A 20,034-nucleotide genomic window follows, 5' to 3' on the forward strand; every position below is an offset into this window, starting at 1 on the left:
CACTTGACCTCTTACCTAAAGTCTCCTCAAATTGAAATTGTTGTATCTTCTCAGCTACTATTTTACATCCAGTGTTAGAAACAGTTGTGGGATTTGTCAGGTTTGTTTATTCTAGAGGTATAACCACCTCTAGAATAAACAAATCTGACAAATCCCACAACACATCACCAGTGTAATAATGTCAGCTGCAAAAGTACAAGCCAGTGTAACATTGTGCTAAGAGCTGGTGAATAGGGCTGAAGGAAGGAAACAGCTAGCTGAGCCTTGAAGCCCCAGGTTCCTGTTATTGTCACAAACCGTTTATCACAAATGAAAAGAAAGAAACGGATGTTTCTCTTTTTTTTTTTTAGGTATAGAACTTGTAGAATGCCATGTTAGCCTGCAAACTTTACTTTCTAAGATCAGTTTTCAGCAGCTGAGATCTGCTTGTGAAAATACTTGTTGCATTTTTTTGGGCTCATTTACCGTTTTGTCGCTCAGTGGTGTGTTTTAATAGGCCTAGACTGTAGGCCTTGGTCTGTGACCAAAAGGTATAAACCATAACAGGTCTCTGATACACAGACGGTAGTCAATTGTTTAAATAGAAAATGGAAGCAATGTGAAACGTTTCCTGTAAAGCTGTGTTATGTAGTCTTGAGTGGTGAACTCACCTGTGTGAGAGCGGGTGTGAATCTTCAGGTTTTCCAGTCGTGAGAAGCTCTTGTTACAGGTGGGACAATGGTGCGGCTTCTCATTGGTGTGCGTGCGGATATGAATGAGCATTTTGTACCTATGAAACAAACCCCAGACAACAATGTCACACACCCTAAGCTTAGTTACATAGTTGATGAGGTTTGAATGTGCATTAACATACAGGGCTACTAAACCAAATGGTGGTCTATTACCCGACTCTACCTACTTTTACTGAAATACTATACGAGTTTCAGAATGAACATACTCTTAGGTTCAGCTTTTTGTACTGTAAAGTAGATGGTTTCTTTCTGTGTAGAAAAAAATAGTGTTTTCTTCTTTTGTTTCATGCATAAATCAGTCATGTTTTTTGTTTAACAACCATTTTTTAATAAAAACACTGAATTCTTTAAAAGGCAGGAGCCAGTCAGTCTGCAAGGCCTAACCAAAAGGGGGGAGTTTACAGCGCTCCCCAGCAGGACATCCGCAAATGAATAGCTTCTTATGAAAGCTTTCTAGATTTTGGACTGATTGTGTGTGCACAGTACCTGGCGTTGAAGCCCCTCCCGTTTCGAGCACAGCCTTCCCACTGGCAGCAGTACCCAGAATCCTTCTCTGGCTTGACGTGGAAGTCGTTGATGTGATCCACCAAATCCTGCAGCGAGTCGAACAGCAGGTGGCACTGGAGGACAGACACAGAGAGAACTGAAACCACTGAATTAAACTACATGAATACAATTACCAACTTTACTGTTTATTGAACTTCACACATAACACTTTTCTTGTGATCAGAGTTTTTCCATTTTTCACTTCATGATCTCACTGGACAGTAAATTAGAACGAAGTTTGTTTTTAATGAGCATTTGATAGTTACAGACATAAAACAAAATGCTAGAGATAATGCTAAAAAGAGGACTCAAATCGTAACATTCACCGGCCACCAGTGATGCCCTGCCCTTCTTAATTCCTCACAACCAAAACGAGGGTATGCCTTTTATCAATTACTGTATAATGAAATTCTACTCTAATGAAATTGTCTCTTATTCTTTCACTGTTTTTTTTTTTTTTGCCCTAACCCTCCACCTAGTGGTCAACGGAAAAGCTGCAGCCTTTTTCCACAAACTCTCATTTTCTTAGAGCAGAAATTAAATATTGGGGTTGGATCATAAGCTTTACAGTCTATGGGTTAGATGCCCGACAGGTCGTTTGCGGATCTTCTCTCCAAAAGAAAAATCAAAACTTTAACTAACTTGTGGCAGGAAGTGAAATTCAAACAAAAACTTGTGCAGCATTTTGAAAAAAAACATTGGACCTTCACCATTTACCTTCATCCAACGGCAGGCCAGCTGTCCATCAATGGAGGGCTCCGGGGAAACTGGCTTCTCTTTATGGTGACTAATGATCATGGAAGACGAGAAGCTGTAGCCCCTCGGTGGGCTTCTAAGTGGGAGATAAAATGGGTAGACGTGCTGAGAAGCTCCACCTTCAACACCCCAATGATGAGCCATTTCCTAAAAGAGAGGAGGATGAAGAGAAGTTTCAGAGCTTACAGCCAGACAATCCAGCACTGTGTCTTATCAGATCATTCAGAGAGTGATTCTGCATAGGAAAGAGAACCGTCTATGACCTGAACTTTAGCCTAAATATCAACAGAGATGAATAAAAAATGTTTAAAGTTGTATCAATTTGTACTTTTTTTCGTAAAAAGGTTAATTTTAGCAAATACATTACTATGGAGTGTGGAACTTTGACTGCGGAATACATTCAGTCAAGGAGGATCGGGATTTATGTCAGACAGACACAGGGTTGTTTAAAAACTCAAACATTTCCAGAACTGACTGAGAAGAACACGTGTTTGGCTGTAAATTTGTTAGCTTTTTGCATGAAAAACTAGATTCATAGTTTACTGCTCAAAGCTATACCTAAATGGCAAGAAAAGGGGCAAAACTACATGCCACTCCTTTACATCTGAGCTTTTACCTTTCGGAAAAGAAAAATAACTTACAAGTGGAAACAGGAGAAGATGATGGAATAAAAAGGGATGGATTATTCTGTGGAATATACGGCCTCGTGTTGTGTCTGATCTGATGGCTGTCACTGTAGTCAGACCTTAAACCTATTCTAAACCTGTTGATTTACTGATAATTGTTTCGATACTGGACTGTGAATTCTAGGGATATACTAATACCAATTTTAGAGATAATAATATGGCTGATGATCAATACTGATTGTTTTTGTAATTTATTTTCCCTTTAATATTGCCAGGCAAACAATAAGATGTGCAGGATGAAAATATTCCTAAATAACAGTTTTAAGGTATTTCAGCCTACCGTCACAATATCTTTGAATGAGGACTAATTATTTCATACAAACCGTTACTATAGCCTTTCACATAACAAGATCTACTGTGTAGTTTTTGGTACTTACATTTCCCAGCAAAATTTGCACTACCAGACTAAATTAAATGTAACACAACCAGAGCACATCAGATAAATGTAGGTCAGCCGTGAGTTGATGTGATGCTATTTGGTTATTTAGTAGAATATTGGCCAATGTCAGTCAGATACATCTGTGCATCCCTGTTAAATACCATGCAGCTTGACTTAGCACTGTCTTTACGAAAAAAAAAGAAAGTTACAGATAAATTGCTCATTCACACTATTCAGTAAGTGAGTTAGTGCAGACTAAAACTGTCTAAAAGATATCTTTAAACCCGATAAACGTGTCAAGGTAATGTTTGAGGACTGTGACAATTTTAGAAAAGGGGACTTTGAGAGCTAAATGAATCATCTTGATCGAGATTGAGATTTAAAGTGTGGGTTTGATGTTTTGCCTTAAAAGCAAGGCTGGGACTTAATTTAGTCTGTCTCTGTATGGCTGTGAGCAGACAAATTAGATTCACTCCCAGGATCCCAATTCAATTCAGCCCTGAAGAAGAGTGGAGCACATTCAGTCACAATTAGTCCCTGGCTGGATTATTCTGAGAAGACTGGTCACGCAGATTTACCAGATTAACTGGTTACATGATGACACACACCGACAGAGAGCAGTTTTCCTGAGGTGCATTTTATGAAACAGCTTAATCTCACTATCCCATTTCTAACATGAGCCGTGACATGATGGCGAAAGGCTGGCTGAGGTTGAGGTGGCAGTGATGCACCAATGAGGAGATATGATGAGGACAGTTTGACCCACATTAGGAGAATAATTTGATATCTTTAGAAACATACCCCTTTCTACGGTATAGCCGGCAGCAAATTATCTCATACTGTATAATGTTCATTGTGAGTTTAACAGGTGCTACTTGGGAGATTATGTAACACTTGGTCAGAGCAGGCTGCTCTTTCCTCTGCTTTTAGTCTTTGCAGTACACTAAGCCAACCAGCTGTGTGATGCAACTTTGGCATCAATATTGAAGAGGACGAGGTGGCCGAGTCGTTACGGCTGCTGATCTGTTGTGCTCTGCACGCATGGGTTCACATCCCATTCTCATCGGCTTAGCATGTCAAGTTATGTGGTCATTTTTTTTTAGCATTTGTCTGGACAGTGTAGTGGTAAGATTACCACCTTTCATGTGGGTGACTGGGGTTTGAATCCTGCAAGAAAGGTACTACCTCCAGTAGGAGGTCCTTAGGCAAGACCCCCTTACGCTCACTGCCTACCTGGGATAGTCGCTTTGGATAAAAGCATCTGCCAAATGCATAAACACATAAACTGGGGTTGTCCTTCAGTTGGAAAGTGGCTGGTCCCATCCTGAACTTCTTCAGTCTACATGCCAAAATATTCTTGGGCATGATAATGAACTGCTCACTGTCACCACTTACTTCTTCACTTGTAAGTCGCTTCGGATAAAAGCATCTGCTGAATCATTGTAATGTAATCATTCATCACATTCTTTGCAAAAAAAGGTGCAAAGGTTCAAAACATGTCAACCATATCTTTATTTTGAGATAGCAAAATTATGTTTTCTAATTTTACAGTCCATCCATCCATCCATTTTCTACACTCGCTTAATCTGTTGCGAGGGGGGGGGGCTGGAGCCTATCCCAGCGGTCACTGGGCGAGAGGCGGGGTGCACCCTGGACAGGTCTAATTTTATAGTCTTCAAACGTATTCTCTAAAATGATCATTGATCATATGATCATAATTCTATCAAAGCGTGTCACTGGATTTTATCAGTTAATATAAGCCCACATTGTCCGATGTAAGCCCTGAACATTTCTGGTTGTCATGCCAACTGACTGAACTGAAATTCCAAAGCAGATGCTTGAATTTGCAAATGTGAAATGATGCAAGTTTATGATTTACAAATAATGACTCACTTTCCTGACATTTTGTCTGGTTTCACTCCTCAAAACAAATGTCTCACTATCCCTGCAACAGTCGACTACCATCAGTGCAATCTGAGTGAACAGTACGCACTTCTATAAAGTATTTGTACAGCGCCTTTCACAGACCAGGGTCACAAAGCGCTTTACAGTTACAACAGAAACACACAGTTAGGAAGTACATACAGGTATAAGTTTAAAAGGCAACTCAGTGACAATCATAGCAGCCCTGAGACAATTAAGCAAAAACCTGAACAAATAAATAGGTCTTAAGTTGCCTTTTGAAGGCGTCAACAGACTCCATCGAAAGCAGAGAGAGCGAAAGATCGTTCCAAAGCCTGGGAGCATAAACAATATGTAGGCCTCTTTTTCACGAGACCTTTGAACCAGACAGATAGGTGATGAAACTTTATGCTTCATGGAATCACATAGTGCAATGGGAATTAAACCTTTAGAGTCAAAGATCAAAATCCATTCTAAAATGACAAGCAACTGTTGTATTTCCACACCAACTGCAGACTGTCACAGACTGGAAAAGCAGCTAAGTTTCAGTGTAGTTTAACTGCGTCGACTCACCCGGGAGAAGCGATGGGGTTGAGGGCTGCTACTGCTGTGAGGGGACTCCAAGGGTGAGGAAGGAGAGGGGGAGGAGGGGGAGGAGGAAGATGGGGACAGGGAAGAGGCATGGCGGGAGGAGGGTGACAGGCTGAGGTCCATAGCTGGAGGAGTGAAGCAGGACCCGGGTTGTTCTTGAGAGGAAGACTGGGAATCTAGATTGGAGATTGGAGTGAAAAACGTAATCATGTTACTTATCGTTTCATGTAGGTTAGTCTTCTCCGGAAGCTGTTCTGATATTCTTGTATCATTCTGGCATTTAGTGCATCAAGTGCATCCTTTTTGCTTTAATTGTCCTTCAAATGTGTCTAGTTCAAATACTTCCTTTCTCAAGTTTGTTTTACTCTCCTTTTCTTTCTGAACTAATCTTTCTCCTTTTACTAATGTTGAGAAACACCCATATAGCATGATGCTGCCGCCAGTAGGATTCATACAGTAAAATGAAGAGTTTCTTAGATGGTTCTCACATGGCTGCAGAGAGCTTCAGAGGCCTGTTAGAGCACTGGGTAGTAAATCAACCTTACCAATTAATTGGAATTGTGGTTTAAATGTTTGTTTTCTTTAAAGAAAACTCGATTTTGTCTCTTACTTTCCCCAGAACTGTATACAAAAGTGGAGGCACTTTTATTACTATTCCTAAATTAGTTTGAAGGTACATTCTGCCAATGTCAGATATTTGTGCATTTTTCTAAGACATGATTTTGTAAAATGGGCAAAGATCATGTCCCTGAAATTTGGGATATTGTTGAAGTCTGCAGAAAGCTTGCTGAAAAGTATGTTTTATGTAAGTGTGAAAAGTAAGTTTGAAGTGTTTTTTTACAACGACACAGAGCATTTTCTGTTTGCCACAGGTGGACTCTAATCAGCCTCTACACACATCTCAAAAATGATCTCAGAAACCAGGAGGCACTGGACCGCGATGCGGAGCAACACGTGTCTTTTTCCTGAAGGAGGAGACATCTCACTTAGTCTTTATTAAGAATTGGAAGTGTTTCTTTTCCAATCAGTTTTTATTTCAATGTGTTGAAAACTGTAGTACCTTGTTGTATCTGCAGTGTAGCTGTGGCAGAGGCCATTGTGATAGCAGGTCATTTGTGTACTCACAGAAGGAAAGGGTGCAGGAAAAGCTTTTTTCAAATGATATTAGCTATGGGATTTACTTTTTTCACATCATGAAGTAAAAATATTGCACATCTACCAGACACAGAAGAACCTTGCTATTCATTAAGACCCTTGAAAGGAACATCTGGCTTTTTTTACCAGTCTTTCTGTGTTTGTTCCAGTTTAATCTAAGGATTTAATCTAAATTTAATCTAAGGAGTAAACTGGAACAAACTTAATTTAAGGAACAAACAGAAGGAGCACACAATAAAGAGGCCAAAGGGAAATTATCTAGGAATATAGGAACACATACTGTAAAGAAGAAGACTGACTTAAACACAACTGTGAGACATTTCTCAGTACATAAACTAAGTCAAGTATGGAGTCGAGCTGTTCATTCTGTCTGTGTAGGCTGTGGTTTCCCTTGGGGTCACTTCATGTCCGTGTCACGCTCCTCTAGTTATGGGCAACACTGACTAATCTGGGGACAATCTATGTCTGTTTGAGAAGAGAAAAGGGCTACCATTTATCGGATTTACAATATTAGGTTACTGGGAAAGTGAGAACAGAGAATCAACTTATTACACTATTGAATTATCATGGTGATGGGCTTAATCTAAGCAACATGGCATTATCACTGCCATGTGTGAATCTGAGTAGACCTTGTCCATATGTCTGCGGCTAACAACACTCTGTTTCCTGGTTAACTCTTACCTGGTGAGGGGGGAGGTGATGGAAAGGTTGTACACTGTAGCCGCGGTCGTGTGGCCCTAAGAGGGCCACAGATTAAGGAGGAGCAAGCCCTCTTTCCTAATATCACAGGACCACCTGTTCGTCCGGAGGGAAGCTTCAAGTCCAGCGGCTCGTCCACTGACAGCATGGTGGCTGCTTCTTATTACCCACCTGAGAAGAGAACAACAAGTTAACCAACCAAGTAAATCAGTGTCTGGTTCAATATAAGAAAAATGTCAGAAACAAAACACATTATACCATCACAACACATTACCACCAACAGTTTCACGCAAAAAATGTTCAGCTAGTTTTTAAAGGGAGTGATAAAAAGTGTGATATTATGATATCTTAATTGGACTTTTACTATTTTTTTCAGCCAGGCCTCACAGGAAACTGTACAACTGGTAAGTTGGTCCATATATCCAAAAAGCGTCATTATAAGGACTCAGAAAAGTGTGAGAACCTTTTTTGATTATGCAATATATTTGCAATATCACAGTTTCTGTGCAGTCATTTTACAATTTCTGAGCATTTATTTTCAAGCATCTGTGTTTTGCGCGGTGGACCAATGAAGCTTTTTCACATTCAGGTGTGAGATGGCGTCAAAATACAATTGCTTTTGATATTGTCATGATCTTGGAATATCATTTGTTATTTCCTGTTTTGTTTTGAAGTATTTTGTGCATCACTGTTAGTTTCTTCTTCTTGTGTTGTTTTCTCTCAACAGCCATGTCCTGTTTTCTCACATTACTCATCCTCGTCAAACACTTTTGAAATTATTCCTTATGCTCTTAGTTTCAAATATGATGTATACCTTGCCTGCTCCTGGTTTTAGCCTTTTGCCCACCCTTGGTTGTTTGGACTGCTTGGACTTTAATTTTTGTCTTTTTGTCTTTTTATGTTCGGACTTCTCTGACTGTGTCCTACATTTTGGTCCTCCAAATGTCTCACTATTTAAGATAGATGGAAAATCCTATTCTAGTGCAAGGCTAAGTTAACCCACTGGTGTAAAAAAAAATAAAAAATAAAAAAAAAAGAGTAAAAAAATGTCAGCTTTTATTTTATTCTTACATAAGAAAACATGAAAACCTAAAAAATAAAGCAACTAAACTCATTCAAAATAGTTTAATCAGGTAGGCTTTTTTTAAAGGATTTTGGGGATTTTTAAGAAAAAAATTGAATGTCCTCCTGTTTGACAAGTGCACCTCTTAATCCCTCGTTTCTCTCCCTCTGACAGGGATCCACGGGCCTTACGTGGGTGTTAACTGCTACAGGAGTTATTTCCCTGACCCCACAGTGGGGTGAGCCTGTTCTGATTCACAAATCAAATCACATGTCTTGTTACCAGCTATCAAAACAACTTTGAGCAGTGGAATGTTTACCAGTCAGGGGATGAAAATGTTTTTGTACCCCTTCTCAACTGGTATCGGAGCTGAAAGGGTCAGTCAGTCCTCTTACTCTAATTATGTTTCATTGTCAAACTGAGCAACAGAGGTTGGTGTTTGTTGTGTTAGAGACAACCTCATTGTGTTAAACAGCATGCAGCTTCCAATTTTCTTAATTGGAGCTACTACCCCTTCTAAAATTATACCACACTCTCAAGAGTGAGCTAAAATATAATGAAAAATTCAATCTATAAATGTCAAAAGATATAAGATATGGTTTACCAACATGTAGTGACAAACAATTCATCACTCTTAGCCACAATAGAGCATATTTTTAGTGAGCGTCCACACTAACCTATTAGCCCATTGACGTTTAAGTTGTTCTAATACACATATTCTTAATATACTTCAAATGTAACACTGTTTGCTCCACTGCTGTCATTTTTAGCTGTTGCTCAGTTTCTGAGAGGATTAAAAAAAAAAAAAACTCAAGAGAAGTCACCTGGTGTTTGTTTCTGTGTTCCTCTGCATTTCTGTGGTCTGCTCTTTAGGGAGTAAATGAGATTTTACAGTGGTGTTCTACATCTGATTGCTTTGACACAATGGATGAAGCATGAGACAAAAAGCTATCCCAGTCTGTGACTCATCTCATGTGTTCTTGTTAGACTAAATGACTCAAGACCCAGATATCTGCTTCAAAGAGAAAGTCTCACCGAATGAAACCAAAGAGAGGAAACTCTGCAGTGAAGTGGACAAAACCTGCTGGGAAATTCTCGACAGCTGCTGGGAAAAGTTGACACAGAACCTGAGAGGTTTCACACTTAAGAGCTGCCCGGCAAACCCACAGTCATGTTTATTTTGATATTGTTTCTGTAAGCCTAATAACCACTGTTTTTAATCTTTAGTCTTTACTCATTATTCAAGACAAGAACACAGGCGACGTTTCCAGGACTGAAAATCCAAATCTGGCGGGCAGCACAGCACCAGGGCTGACGGTGCACAGTTTGTCAAAACGCTCTGATGAGATTAATTGGATCACTTAACATCTGTTTCGTTAACAATCTGATTAAAGTTATTTCCACTGTTATGTACTGTGAGGACGTTGCACTGTGCTACTTGGGAGCAGAGAAGCTGAAACAGAACTAAAAAGTCTAGTTTCACCTTTTGTAAAAGTAAATTCACAACTTTCCTTCAGAAGAGATTATCAAGAAATCCAACCCTAATCCTAACCCTGTTTGCTAAGAAGTCGTTACACCATATAACTCTCTTGTGAGTAAATATCAACAAAAACTGAGAAAATCATGTATGCCTATTGAATGAACTCCAGCAAAGAGATTTAGTAAATGTAGCCTCTTTAAGTAGCCTTGTAATTTAGCCTCTTGTGTAGTTCGAAATACTTTATAATGTCCCTCTGTGTTGATGTAGCTCATATACTGAGTTTTATCTGTTAAGTTAGTTTTTATCTGACGTTTCGTTTTGTAGCAAGCTCCATATTCAGGGCATTTTGTCTCATCGGGCATTGTTTGTTATCTTGTTATGGAGCAACATCTCGCTGTAATCAAATTACTTGGTGCTAACACAGGGACTGTCATTAACCCAGCAGCCAACTGCACTATTGGTGCATCAGCTGATGGACAGATTTTCTAAGTGCAGCCAAGAAGCTGTAGGTGTGATGATGTGATCCTGTTGGCTTCATTAAGGGGTAACCTCCAGCACAGTTTGCATCCAAGAGTGAATCGACAGATGACAATTAGCACTTCTATGTCTCCACATTTTTCTCAGCGGCACCGAGCAGCTTATGCCTTACACATCCATGTCCTTCTTTACTTCATTCTCCAAACACCTCTCAGCCACTCATATTTCCATTCCTTTGAGGCAATAACAATCAGATCAACATCTTTCTTTTTCAAACATGATTGGAGAGACGCTCTATAGTAAACATACCAAAACCTGAAAAGGTAATGACATAATATACTTTCTTTTATCCTTTCTTACCTAAGCCAAGTGCAAGAGATGGTTGAGGTAGATTTAGTTCCAAATCGTCTTGAAAAAAAATAGCTTTACAAATTTGGTCGGGCGGGGTTATTGACATCTTGGTTTGTGGGTATTTGGGTTCAGGTTTTGACTTTGTCTTGTGGTTTTTAAGTTTCTTAATGTCATGCTGTGGTAATGTGTTCTAATTTACTCAGGTTTATCTGGGTTTCAGAGTTACTATTGCTTTGCTTTAATCCTGTTTCCATATTCTGTGTCCTCTGGTTATTTAATTTCCTGTTTTATTCTGTAGTTCACTTCCCTTGTTTGCTTTTAGTTTTATTAGTCACACCTTCTTTCTGTTGGTGAATACTTTCACCTGTAGCTCATTAGCACAGTTTTCTTTGCGACTCCCTTGCTGGTTATGTTTTGGATTTGAGCATTTTTTTTCCCTGCACCTGCAATGCCCTTTAGTTTCTCCTGTTCAGTTGACCTTCATCCTGCCTCTTCCTGACATCCTGCATTTCCGGTTAAGGCTTTGATTCTGCCTAAAAAAATATTCCTAATACGAAACCACATTTGGACTTTTACTGGACTCGCTGGAAACAGGTGTGAATGTGATGTCAACATCCCATGTTGATGGCAGAGTAACCACTCACAGCTGTTTAGCAAACAAAACGAATCACAGAGGATTGGAAGCCCTCCAGCAGATTCAATCTACCACCAGACACACATATGTGGATTTTCTTTAATGACTATTTACAAAAGCAAAAGTAAAAAAAGAACCTACTGGAGAGTAAAATCCCATAATATCACCATTGCTTACTGTAGGTTTTCTGGTTTTATAAGTGTGACAACATTGTCGCTTTCTAGAGTAGCATGTCAGTTCTACATTACACACGGCAAGGTGCTGTTCTGGGTACAGTGGTGCAAGACTCCCACTTGGCTCCAACACATGTCTGAAAACAGGATATCGGTATAGATTTTCCGTTGTTTTATTCGGTCAAAATGAAAACCTATCTTGCAAAAGTTTTACTTTTACTTAAAACCTTGCATCCAAAACTGTTTTTCAGACATCTGTTTTTGTGGACAGTAGTTTTCCCTCAGTGTTTGCCTCTGGGGGAACTCTTAAATGGCGCCATACGTGGGTTGCAAGTAGTTTTGTGACACAACTGCAAAACCTCAATTGGGTGTCTCACTGTATAGCTCTTAAATGGCATCTGGCAGTGAGTGCATCCTTGATTTACTTTCACTGGTTGGATTCAAACCGGCAACCTTCCAGCTACATGTACACCTCTTTAACTTCTAAACTCGCTGTCGCCACAAATTCTTCCACAATCACTGACACAATTCCCCGACATAATATAAGGCAGAGGCTAAACCACAATGAAGTCAGTGTTTAGGTCCTGCTGCTGGCCTGCCAGCTACCTCACCGCACTGGTTTCTCATTCCACAGCAACCTCGCTAACTTCTCTCACACACGCTCCCATACATGCAGCTATTTGGAGGAATTGTAAAGGCACGCACATACAGGGCCATATGTATCCAGGCACACATGCAAACTAGGGTCACACCAGCAAACATCAACTATACTTGAGTCCTAACTTCCAGCAGCTCCTCCCCCTTTTTTTGCCTCAATGACTTGTGATTTGGCAACATGCCCAGACCCTCTTATGGATCCCCCACTGCCTAACAAAACACATACTTTGACTAGTTACAGTCTTGCACTCAAACATATGTGCTTGTGCATAAGTGTGCGCACATGGGTGTGCACACACACACTCACACAGAGTGCATTTTCCAAACAGATGTTAAGAGTAGGACTTGTTCACTCGGAGAGAGTCACTCACAATTGTCCTTTAATACTTGTAAGAGCCCCTAATGACTGTTTATCTTGAGTTGCAAAGATCTCTGAAGAAGTCAGAAACGTCCTCAATACAATGTTTTCAAGTGAATTAAGGGCAATAAAAAGTACTCTCACAGTAAATATATTGCACTGTAGATGTGGCCACACCCGTATTCTTAAAACTGTGTTTTTTAGCAGTATTCAAAGATACACAGATGACCATGAGTCCCCATTGAAACACAGTGTGTTACTGAGCACTGGAGACTTTCATACAGTGGTGCTAATAAACTTAAAACATGCATAATGTCACCAAATCACTCCTGACAGACTCACATACACAAAGTTGAAGTGCATTTTTTACCCCCCAGGTACAACGCACAGAAAGACACACACACACGCCAGGGAGTCTTTCCTCCTCTCACAGGAAACATTTGCTTCCATGGTGCCCTGATCTGGCCTCTCCCTCCCAGTTATTTTTTTTTTACTCCCCTCTCTCTTCATCCCTCCCTCACTCCTTCCTGTGGTTTTCCTCTCCTAGTCCTCCAGCAGAGCATACCTCTCCTGTTCCCTGCTCCTCCCACTCCTTTTTTCTCGCTCACATTTTTATTCTCCAGTGCATTTTTGAGCTCCCCTCTTTCATTTCTCTCCAGTTTGTTGGTCTCATTATTAGGGCCATGCACAGTTGCAGTGTTGTGTATAGTCCTTCTCGCTTTACATAACGATGCATCGTGTTTAACAGTCTGTTTTTCTTTCTCCCTAAATAAATAATTGGAAAAGAAATTGGCAAATGATCACAAGTTGCTGTAAGAAATCTGCAAAAGCTTGAGATTTTCCAGGGAGGAGAGGGGTGTTGAAGAGGAGCAGTCCATTTGAGGGTTTTGTTCAAGCAAAGACACAGAGGGAGGAAGGTGAGATGTACAAAACCATATCTTTCCAGAAACGCTATCAGTTCTTATTTTTTGAGGGTTATATCTTTTGATCTTTCCAGCCCACATCCTTTTAAGGTATTACGCAACGCGGCTGCAACAGCAAACATGACAGGAGGCTTTGTTTTCGTGGGTTGGAGGATTGCATAGGCAGACAGAAGGAGACTGACTGGAAACTGGTCGTAAAGGATGAGGTGTATTCATTAGAAATGCTGGACTGGGCTGAAACTGGACACCTGTTGAGGAGCGGTGAACAAAAACAAAATGACACAATGGTTAGTGTTGAGCAGAAAAGCAGATTCCGAGGACATGGAGAGAGGCTGAGAAGCAGGGTGGAATTAACAGTGAGCTCCTCAACCCACACAGACTGAGGTGAGGAGGAGGAAAAACATCATGTGAGGCAAAAAGTTTTGTAAAAGCAGGAAGACAAGAAAATGTTCTATATTTTACATTGTAACAAAAATGACCATTTTGACATTTGGGTGGGTTTTTGCCACAATGGCAGAGAAAAAGGAAATGTACACACTTTATGTCAGTTTGGTCTAACACACCCAGATAACGCGGTTGGAGATCGAATCACTCCTACATGTTTAAGCTCAGCTACACCCAAATGGGCCTGGGGTGCTCCCCACAAAATGTCTTAAATATTTTCTCATACAGTGCACTGCGTCGTAGCGTTGGACGACGACTCGATTCTGCTCCTGTGTGACAAGGACAGCGGTCCAGTGAAATGGCGAGCTTGAGCTGTAACAGGGGCTCGACTCATGCAACCGTAATGACTGTTCACGGTCTCTAAATGTGTTGAACTACTGTTTTATATTATGTCAGCTCTGACTCAAAGCAAGCTCTCTATGGTATTATTCAGGACAGTGAACTTCCCTCAGGACATTAAAATGGTTTGGTGCATGGAGACTGAGAGTGGGGAGGGGGTGAAAACCTCAAGTAGAAATCAGAAACTGTGGGAGTCAGACATGGGCTCCCACCCTTTCCTCTCCTCACACTTTTCCCATTATTTGTCTCAGTATTACCCTCCCTCCCTCTCTCTGTCTCTCTTGCGTCTCGACAGTGCTAAGTGATGCAACTTTGCAGGGTAAGTCTGCAATAGCCACCAGTAGAGCCTGTAGTGTCTCTCGCACTGACACTGGCGTCTTCACCACTTAGGAAGGGAGGGTCGGCGGCTGTGAGGGGCAGAGGAGCAGAGGAGTAACCTCTCAAGACGAGGACTAGTTTTTCACTTGAAAAATGTTTTATTCCGACTGTCTACAGTCTCTAAAGTCTCTAAAGTGAGAAAAGTAAAGTAACTTTAAAGGGTTGGAACAGCCACTTACTATTACTCCAAGACATTCAACAGCAAGGTTTCTCAGTGTGGAATCAGACCATTCAAAATATTTAAAATAACTTAAACGGACAATACAGTGTGAAAGCCATCTAGCATCAGCCAAATAAGTACAACAATTACAACATGGCATGGTGGTGGTAGGAAATTTGTTGAAATTATCATGTGACACCAGTTGGATAAATATGGATGCAGTGATTGCTTGGGAGGTGACCAGAGTTAGCTGAATTTCTGTTTGACCGAAATGACCAGCAAGTTAGATAATCAGAAATCACTTCTTTTTTTTTTCCAGTCAGGGCAATGCGTCATGTGCGTAGTGGCACAGCCACACACACTAACACTCTTTTTTTGTTCACTTATCTGCGCAGTAATATATCAGCTGCAGTTTTCCGGTAGCACCAGCTGCCCCTTAAACTGGAAACTTTTGCAAATTTAACACAAAAAATATACCATACAACAAATACATTGTTTGCCTGTCAAACAATGGAGAATAGTGTTAATGTCCCCAGTAAGATCTAATGCCTCAGTCTCAGTAGGAGACTGAGCTCCATTTTTTTTTTACAGTAAGAAGTTGTATTTGCTCATTAGGCAGTAGATTGTTTTTGTAAATATACAAGTAATAATTCAAAATCCATTTAAATTTGAAACTAACAATTCAAATATGAGCATCTTATATGGTAAGCAGGAGAAAAACACCTTATAGGAGTCCTTAACTGGAAGCCAATCAGAAGCAGGTATTTTTATGCAGGCCCCTGGTTTAAGGTGTTTAAAGTAAGTGGCAGCACATGAGCAAGATGCTTGCTTCTTTAAGTTTTATCAATTGTAGTTTAATCATAGAAAAGTACAAACTTGCTCTTGGATACAATCCTTAAAACAACTGCTTTATAAATCCATTTTGTGCCTGCTAACCTCCCCAAATCTTGATGGAGCAGCACAACCCAGTCACAAGAGACAAATTAACAGTCCAACATGTAAAACTTAAAACTAACTGAATACCCCCACGTCCAAAATACAGTGACCACAAAAAAGATAACAGCCCCTCTCTGGAGCTATAGTTTGGTTTGTTCCTTATGGGCTACCATGGTAACATGGCATTATAATGAGGCACAGGAGCAAGAGTTTCCCACAGCCCTTTTGGTTATAAGATGTTCATTCAAATGGGACATAAATATATAAACTCTACACGAAAAGAGGCATAGTTCTGATTATCATATTGCTTTCATATTCATTACACACCAGTAGACCATCCACATTCTCCTCCCTTTCTCTCTTCATTTATCTACATCTGCCCCTTCTCCTCATTTAGACTTGTACCTTCCACACAAAATCCCTTGCAACACCACCATCTCACCATTTGGCAGTGAAGGTCAACACAGAGACCTCTTCACTTCTTCTCTCTGCTTTCTCTCACGCCAACAGTGAAGCAAAAGGTTCCCGCCCACCCCATCAACACTTTCATCCACAGCCGCCCTCTGAGGTGCAAGAGAGGAAGACTAAAGATGGGGCAGAGAAAGAGGGGAAAGAAATCCAAACTTGCTGAAAAAAAGAGAGCGCAGAGGTTGTGTCTTTTGCTGAAAATATGAAGAGGGGAAGGACGAAAAATGGGAAGGGACTTTAGGAAATGGAAGACAGAGAGAGGAAGGAGGGAAGTTAGTGGAGGGATGCGTAGAGGCGAAGGGACAAATTTGCTTTTAGACTTGTCAGGCGAGACAAACAAGGCAAAAAGTAGCCCAAATCCAGTAAATCAGTCCCTTTTTTGTTTCCCTTTTCTTTCTTAGTTTTGCCTCTTTCTCTCTCTTCTCTTTTTCCATTCTTTCTTTCTCAGCATCCCTTTTTCATTCCTGCTGTCATCCAGACCTAAAACACACAAACACATGTGCCTCACATTCCTATGTGCAGAGCAGATTCACCTAATTTGTTTCCACTGTGTGTGTGTGTGTGTGTGTGTGTGTGTGTGTGTGTGTGTGTGTACGTGTCCATGCACGCATGTGTGTGTTCCAAGCCAGTAAATAATAACCAATCCCAGCTGTACTGTAGGCCGTTCCTCTCAATTTCAGTGGGGAAACATTGAGGGAGGGTAAGGAAAAAAGCTCCATCAAATATCAGAATAATGAGCTGGAAAAAAGTCAGCTGAGAGTTAAGCAGGAAGAATTATTGATGATTTAATACTAACAGACATTTTGAGCTCTGTTGCCAATTGAAAAAAATCCAATTTGTACACATTTCAATGCGGATTTTTAGAGTAAAGCCACCTTTAGACTTTTCAATCCAGCCAACAAGCACTTCTTAGAGAAACTGCTGCACAGGTATAAACTGCAAACTAATTCATCTCTTAATTGTCCTCCACACACTGAGAAAAATTAACTGCTGCCTTCATCTTGATTTTTGGATTTATGTGGACCTGAACCTAAATACAGTAGTTTTTTCTACCTTTAAGGGCACATATTATTAAAAATATATATAATTTGGGTGTCTGAAGACACTACCAACCCAAAATCTCAGAGAGAAATCAACCCGGACATTTTGTTTTGGCCCCCCTAAAACTGAAAAAGTGTCATTCAGTAAGGTTTAGGGAAACTTTCATCACTCTAAAAGATGATCCAACCTCCTCCCTATTTATATCCATCTCACTTCAATTTCAGATTATGCTGCATTCACTGTACCTGGAAAGTGGGAAATTGATTATCTTTTGATATTGCTTTTTGCAGAGTGGAGTTAAGTGGGCTACTCCACTCCCCCCAGAATGATCTGCTTGAATATGGATGTAAATTAATGGAAGAGAGGGGGTATTGTAGTGTCTCTATGTGTTATTTTGACCAACACATGTCGTAGACATTGTTTTAAGACCTCAGGAAATTGTGTCACCTTGTGATAAAAGGACAGAACATGTCCCATTTAAAGGAAGATTAGCATCACCACCTCTAGAATGTATCCCACTGCCAGCCAGTCAAGTTGTAGTTTGTATCCATGTTTCCAATTTCGTCTTTAATGGGAGTTCCTCTTTCTAGTTAAGGGTCTACTTCCCCATAACTTACTTACTACTTACTCCAACCCAAAATGGTTAAGATTAGAAATTAAAAGCTGATTTTTAGGGTTAAAAATGAATGTACATAGTTAAGTTTACATGTTACAAAATATATGGTTAGTGTTAGAAAAACTATACACTGTCACTGACTACACTTTAAATCGCAATGGTCGTGGCTCCCATCACTGAACTCAACATGTCCCTATAAAACAACTGAAACACTGTCTTCTCCCACTTTCTAACCATGGATTGGGAAACGTTTTTTAAATCTAGACCAACATATGTTCTACACCTTTTCTGATGAGACTTTGCTGGCTTTCGGTCTGATTGAATTGTAATTGTCAGTCACGGAGGAACTAGCCATCATGAAATCTACCCCAGTTGTTGTTTGACAATTCCCCTGAAAGCTTAACGATTTGTGTCACATAATTTGGAATTGCTTGCAAAATCCATATGGATCCACTATCTTTTTTCCAAACATCTTAGAGATCTCTGTAAACAATGACACGATGATGCTAAACACTGCAACAACAAAGGGAAAACCAAAGATGTCAGAGGTTTAACTAAAAAAACACATTCCAGCTGTCTTTCTATAAGGACGTGTTAATAATTGGCACTTCTGGAGCTCACAAATTAAATTTTGTGGATCTGAAGGTGTAAAACATATATATGTTTATGTTGACACAAATTTGACATCATCAAATTAGCCACAAGAAAAAAAGAGCAAACAATCTTTCCATTGTAGTCCACATCTTTGGGCCACTGGTACAGAAAAGAGGCCCAGTTTCTGATCCCCCACTCATCCGTCGTGGCACTTGATCCCCCTATACAATCATAATTTATCCTTTTTCTTCTCTTCTTCCCCTCACAGCTCACTCCAGGCCTTTTTCATTGAAGTCAGCATTTCATTTCTCTCCTTCCTCAAACACAGACCTAAAAGACTGGGAGAGGCGAATATGGAGGGGGTGGGAAGGAGAGACGAAGAGGGGGGTTGTCGAGCTGGGGTTTTTGGAATTTGGTCTGTGTTTGGTTTGGAAGCGAAGGCCCCGGCGCTGGGCTCTCAGGAGGATAATGGAAAAGAAAGGGAGAAGAAAGAGAGGTTTATGGATGTGTGTGCGCCCTCACAGGTGGTCGGCACAAACTGATGGGGGGCTTTTTGTGTGTCAAAATGTGTGTGTGTTTAGTGAATTGGGTCGGCATGTTGGCAAAGGTATGTGTGCCGCAAGCATGTTTGCGCATTTGTCTGCTTATTTGCAGATGTTGGCCCAAACGCATGGGAGCTCTTAGCATGTAAGAATGAGAGTGGAGACACAGAGAGGAGGTGAATAAGACATTCCTAAGATGGAGGAGAAGGGGAGGGGGATACAGGGAGCCAGTGGTTAGTTAGTGGTTTGAAACTAAGAGGAGAAAAATGAATGTCTGGTACAGGGCTGGGCCCGAAAACGCTACCACAGCCAGCCAACGAGCCAGGAGAGGAGAGGAGTGGAAAACACAGAGTTATGTAGAAGAGAAGAACCAGGAAGGCCTCCTCCAACACCACCCTCCTGACACACAAGGCCTGCTAACTCCTGCTTGTGCCGCAGGGGGAGAAAAAGGGGGAGTGGTGCTTTTATAGCTGGGCTGAACCCACTGAACCCATCATGTACAAACATCAGGGAAAGTATGGAGACAACAGAGGGCCGAGGCAGCCTCACTGGGGGCTTCCATAGGAGGTGCAGGTTGGGGACCATTGGATGCACAAGGAAGAGGAGAGTGATGGAGGAGTAGGCCTACACTCAGGGCTTTTTCAGCTGTTCATCACCTTCTCTTCTGTTTTGTTTCATCCCCTGATCTGTCACTGACATTTTTTGGCTTTTATTCAAACTTTCCCCCATTGTTTGTTTCCTTATTTTTCTAGGTCTTTTTGCTCTCTCTAGCATTTTAAATGGCTTCCCCTATTTTGTTTCCTTCAAGTTTTACTTTCTGACTTCTTTTCCTGCTTGAACTCTTTTTACATTAATTACGTTCCTTTTTCTCTCACTTGAAAAATGTTTTCCTTCCTTTGCTTTTATCTGACTTTGTTGAGACCGCTCTCCCTTTCCTTTCTTGTTTGACTTTTTT

The 20,034-nt window shown here is 40.7% G+C and overlaps 1 protein-coding gene across 1 annotated transcript in view; it reads right to left on the bottom strand.

The window, feature by feature from the left end:
- Positions 1 to 20,034, bottom strand: part of LOC142378985 (zinc finger protein GLIS2-like) — a 32,579-nt gene that overhangs the window by 8,006 nt on the left and 4,539 nt on the right. Inside the window, exons 2-6 of the mRNA XM_075464019.1 lie at positions 7,428 to 7,616; positions 5,574 to 5,767; positions 1,995 to 2,180; positions 1,218 to 1,351; positions 651 to 769 (exon numbers count right to left, since the gene is read on the bottom strand). Coding sequence (XP_075320134.1) covers positions 651 to 769; positions 1,218 to 1,351; positions 1,995 to 2,180; positions 5,574 to 5,767; positions 7,428 to 7,593 — 799 coding nt within the window. The 5' untranslated portion in view covers positions 7,594 to 7,616. The remainder of the gene's footprint in view (positions 1 to 650; positions 770 to 1,217; positions 1,352 to 1,994; positions 2,181 to 5,573; positions 5,768 to 7,427; positions 7,617 to 20,034) is intronic.

Source organism: Odontesthes bonariensis, chromosome 4 (genome assembly GCF_027942865.1).
Source record: "Odontesthes bonariensis isolate fOdoBon6 chromosome 4, fOdoBon6.hap1, whole genome shotgun sequence".
NCBI lineage: Eukaryota > Metazoa > Chordata > Actinopteri > Atheriniformes > Atherinopsidae > Odontesthes > Odontesthes bonariensis.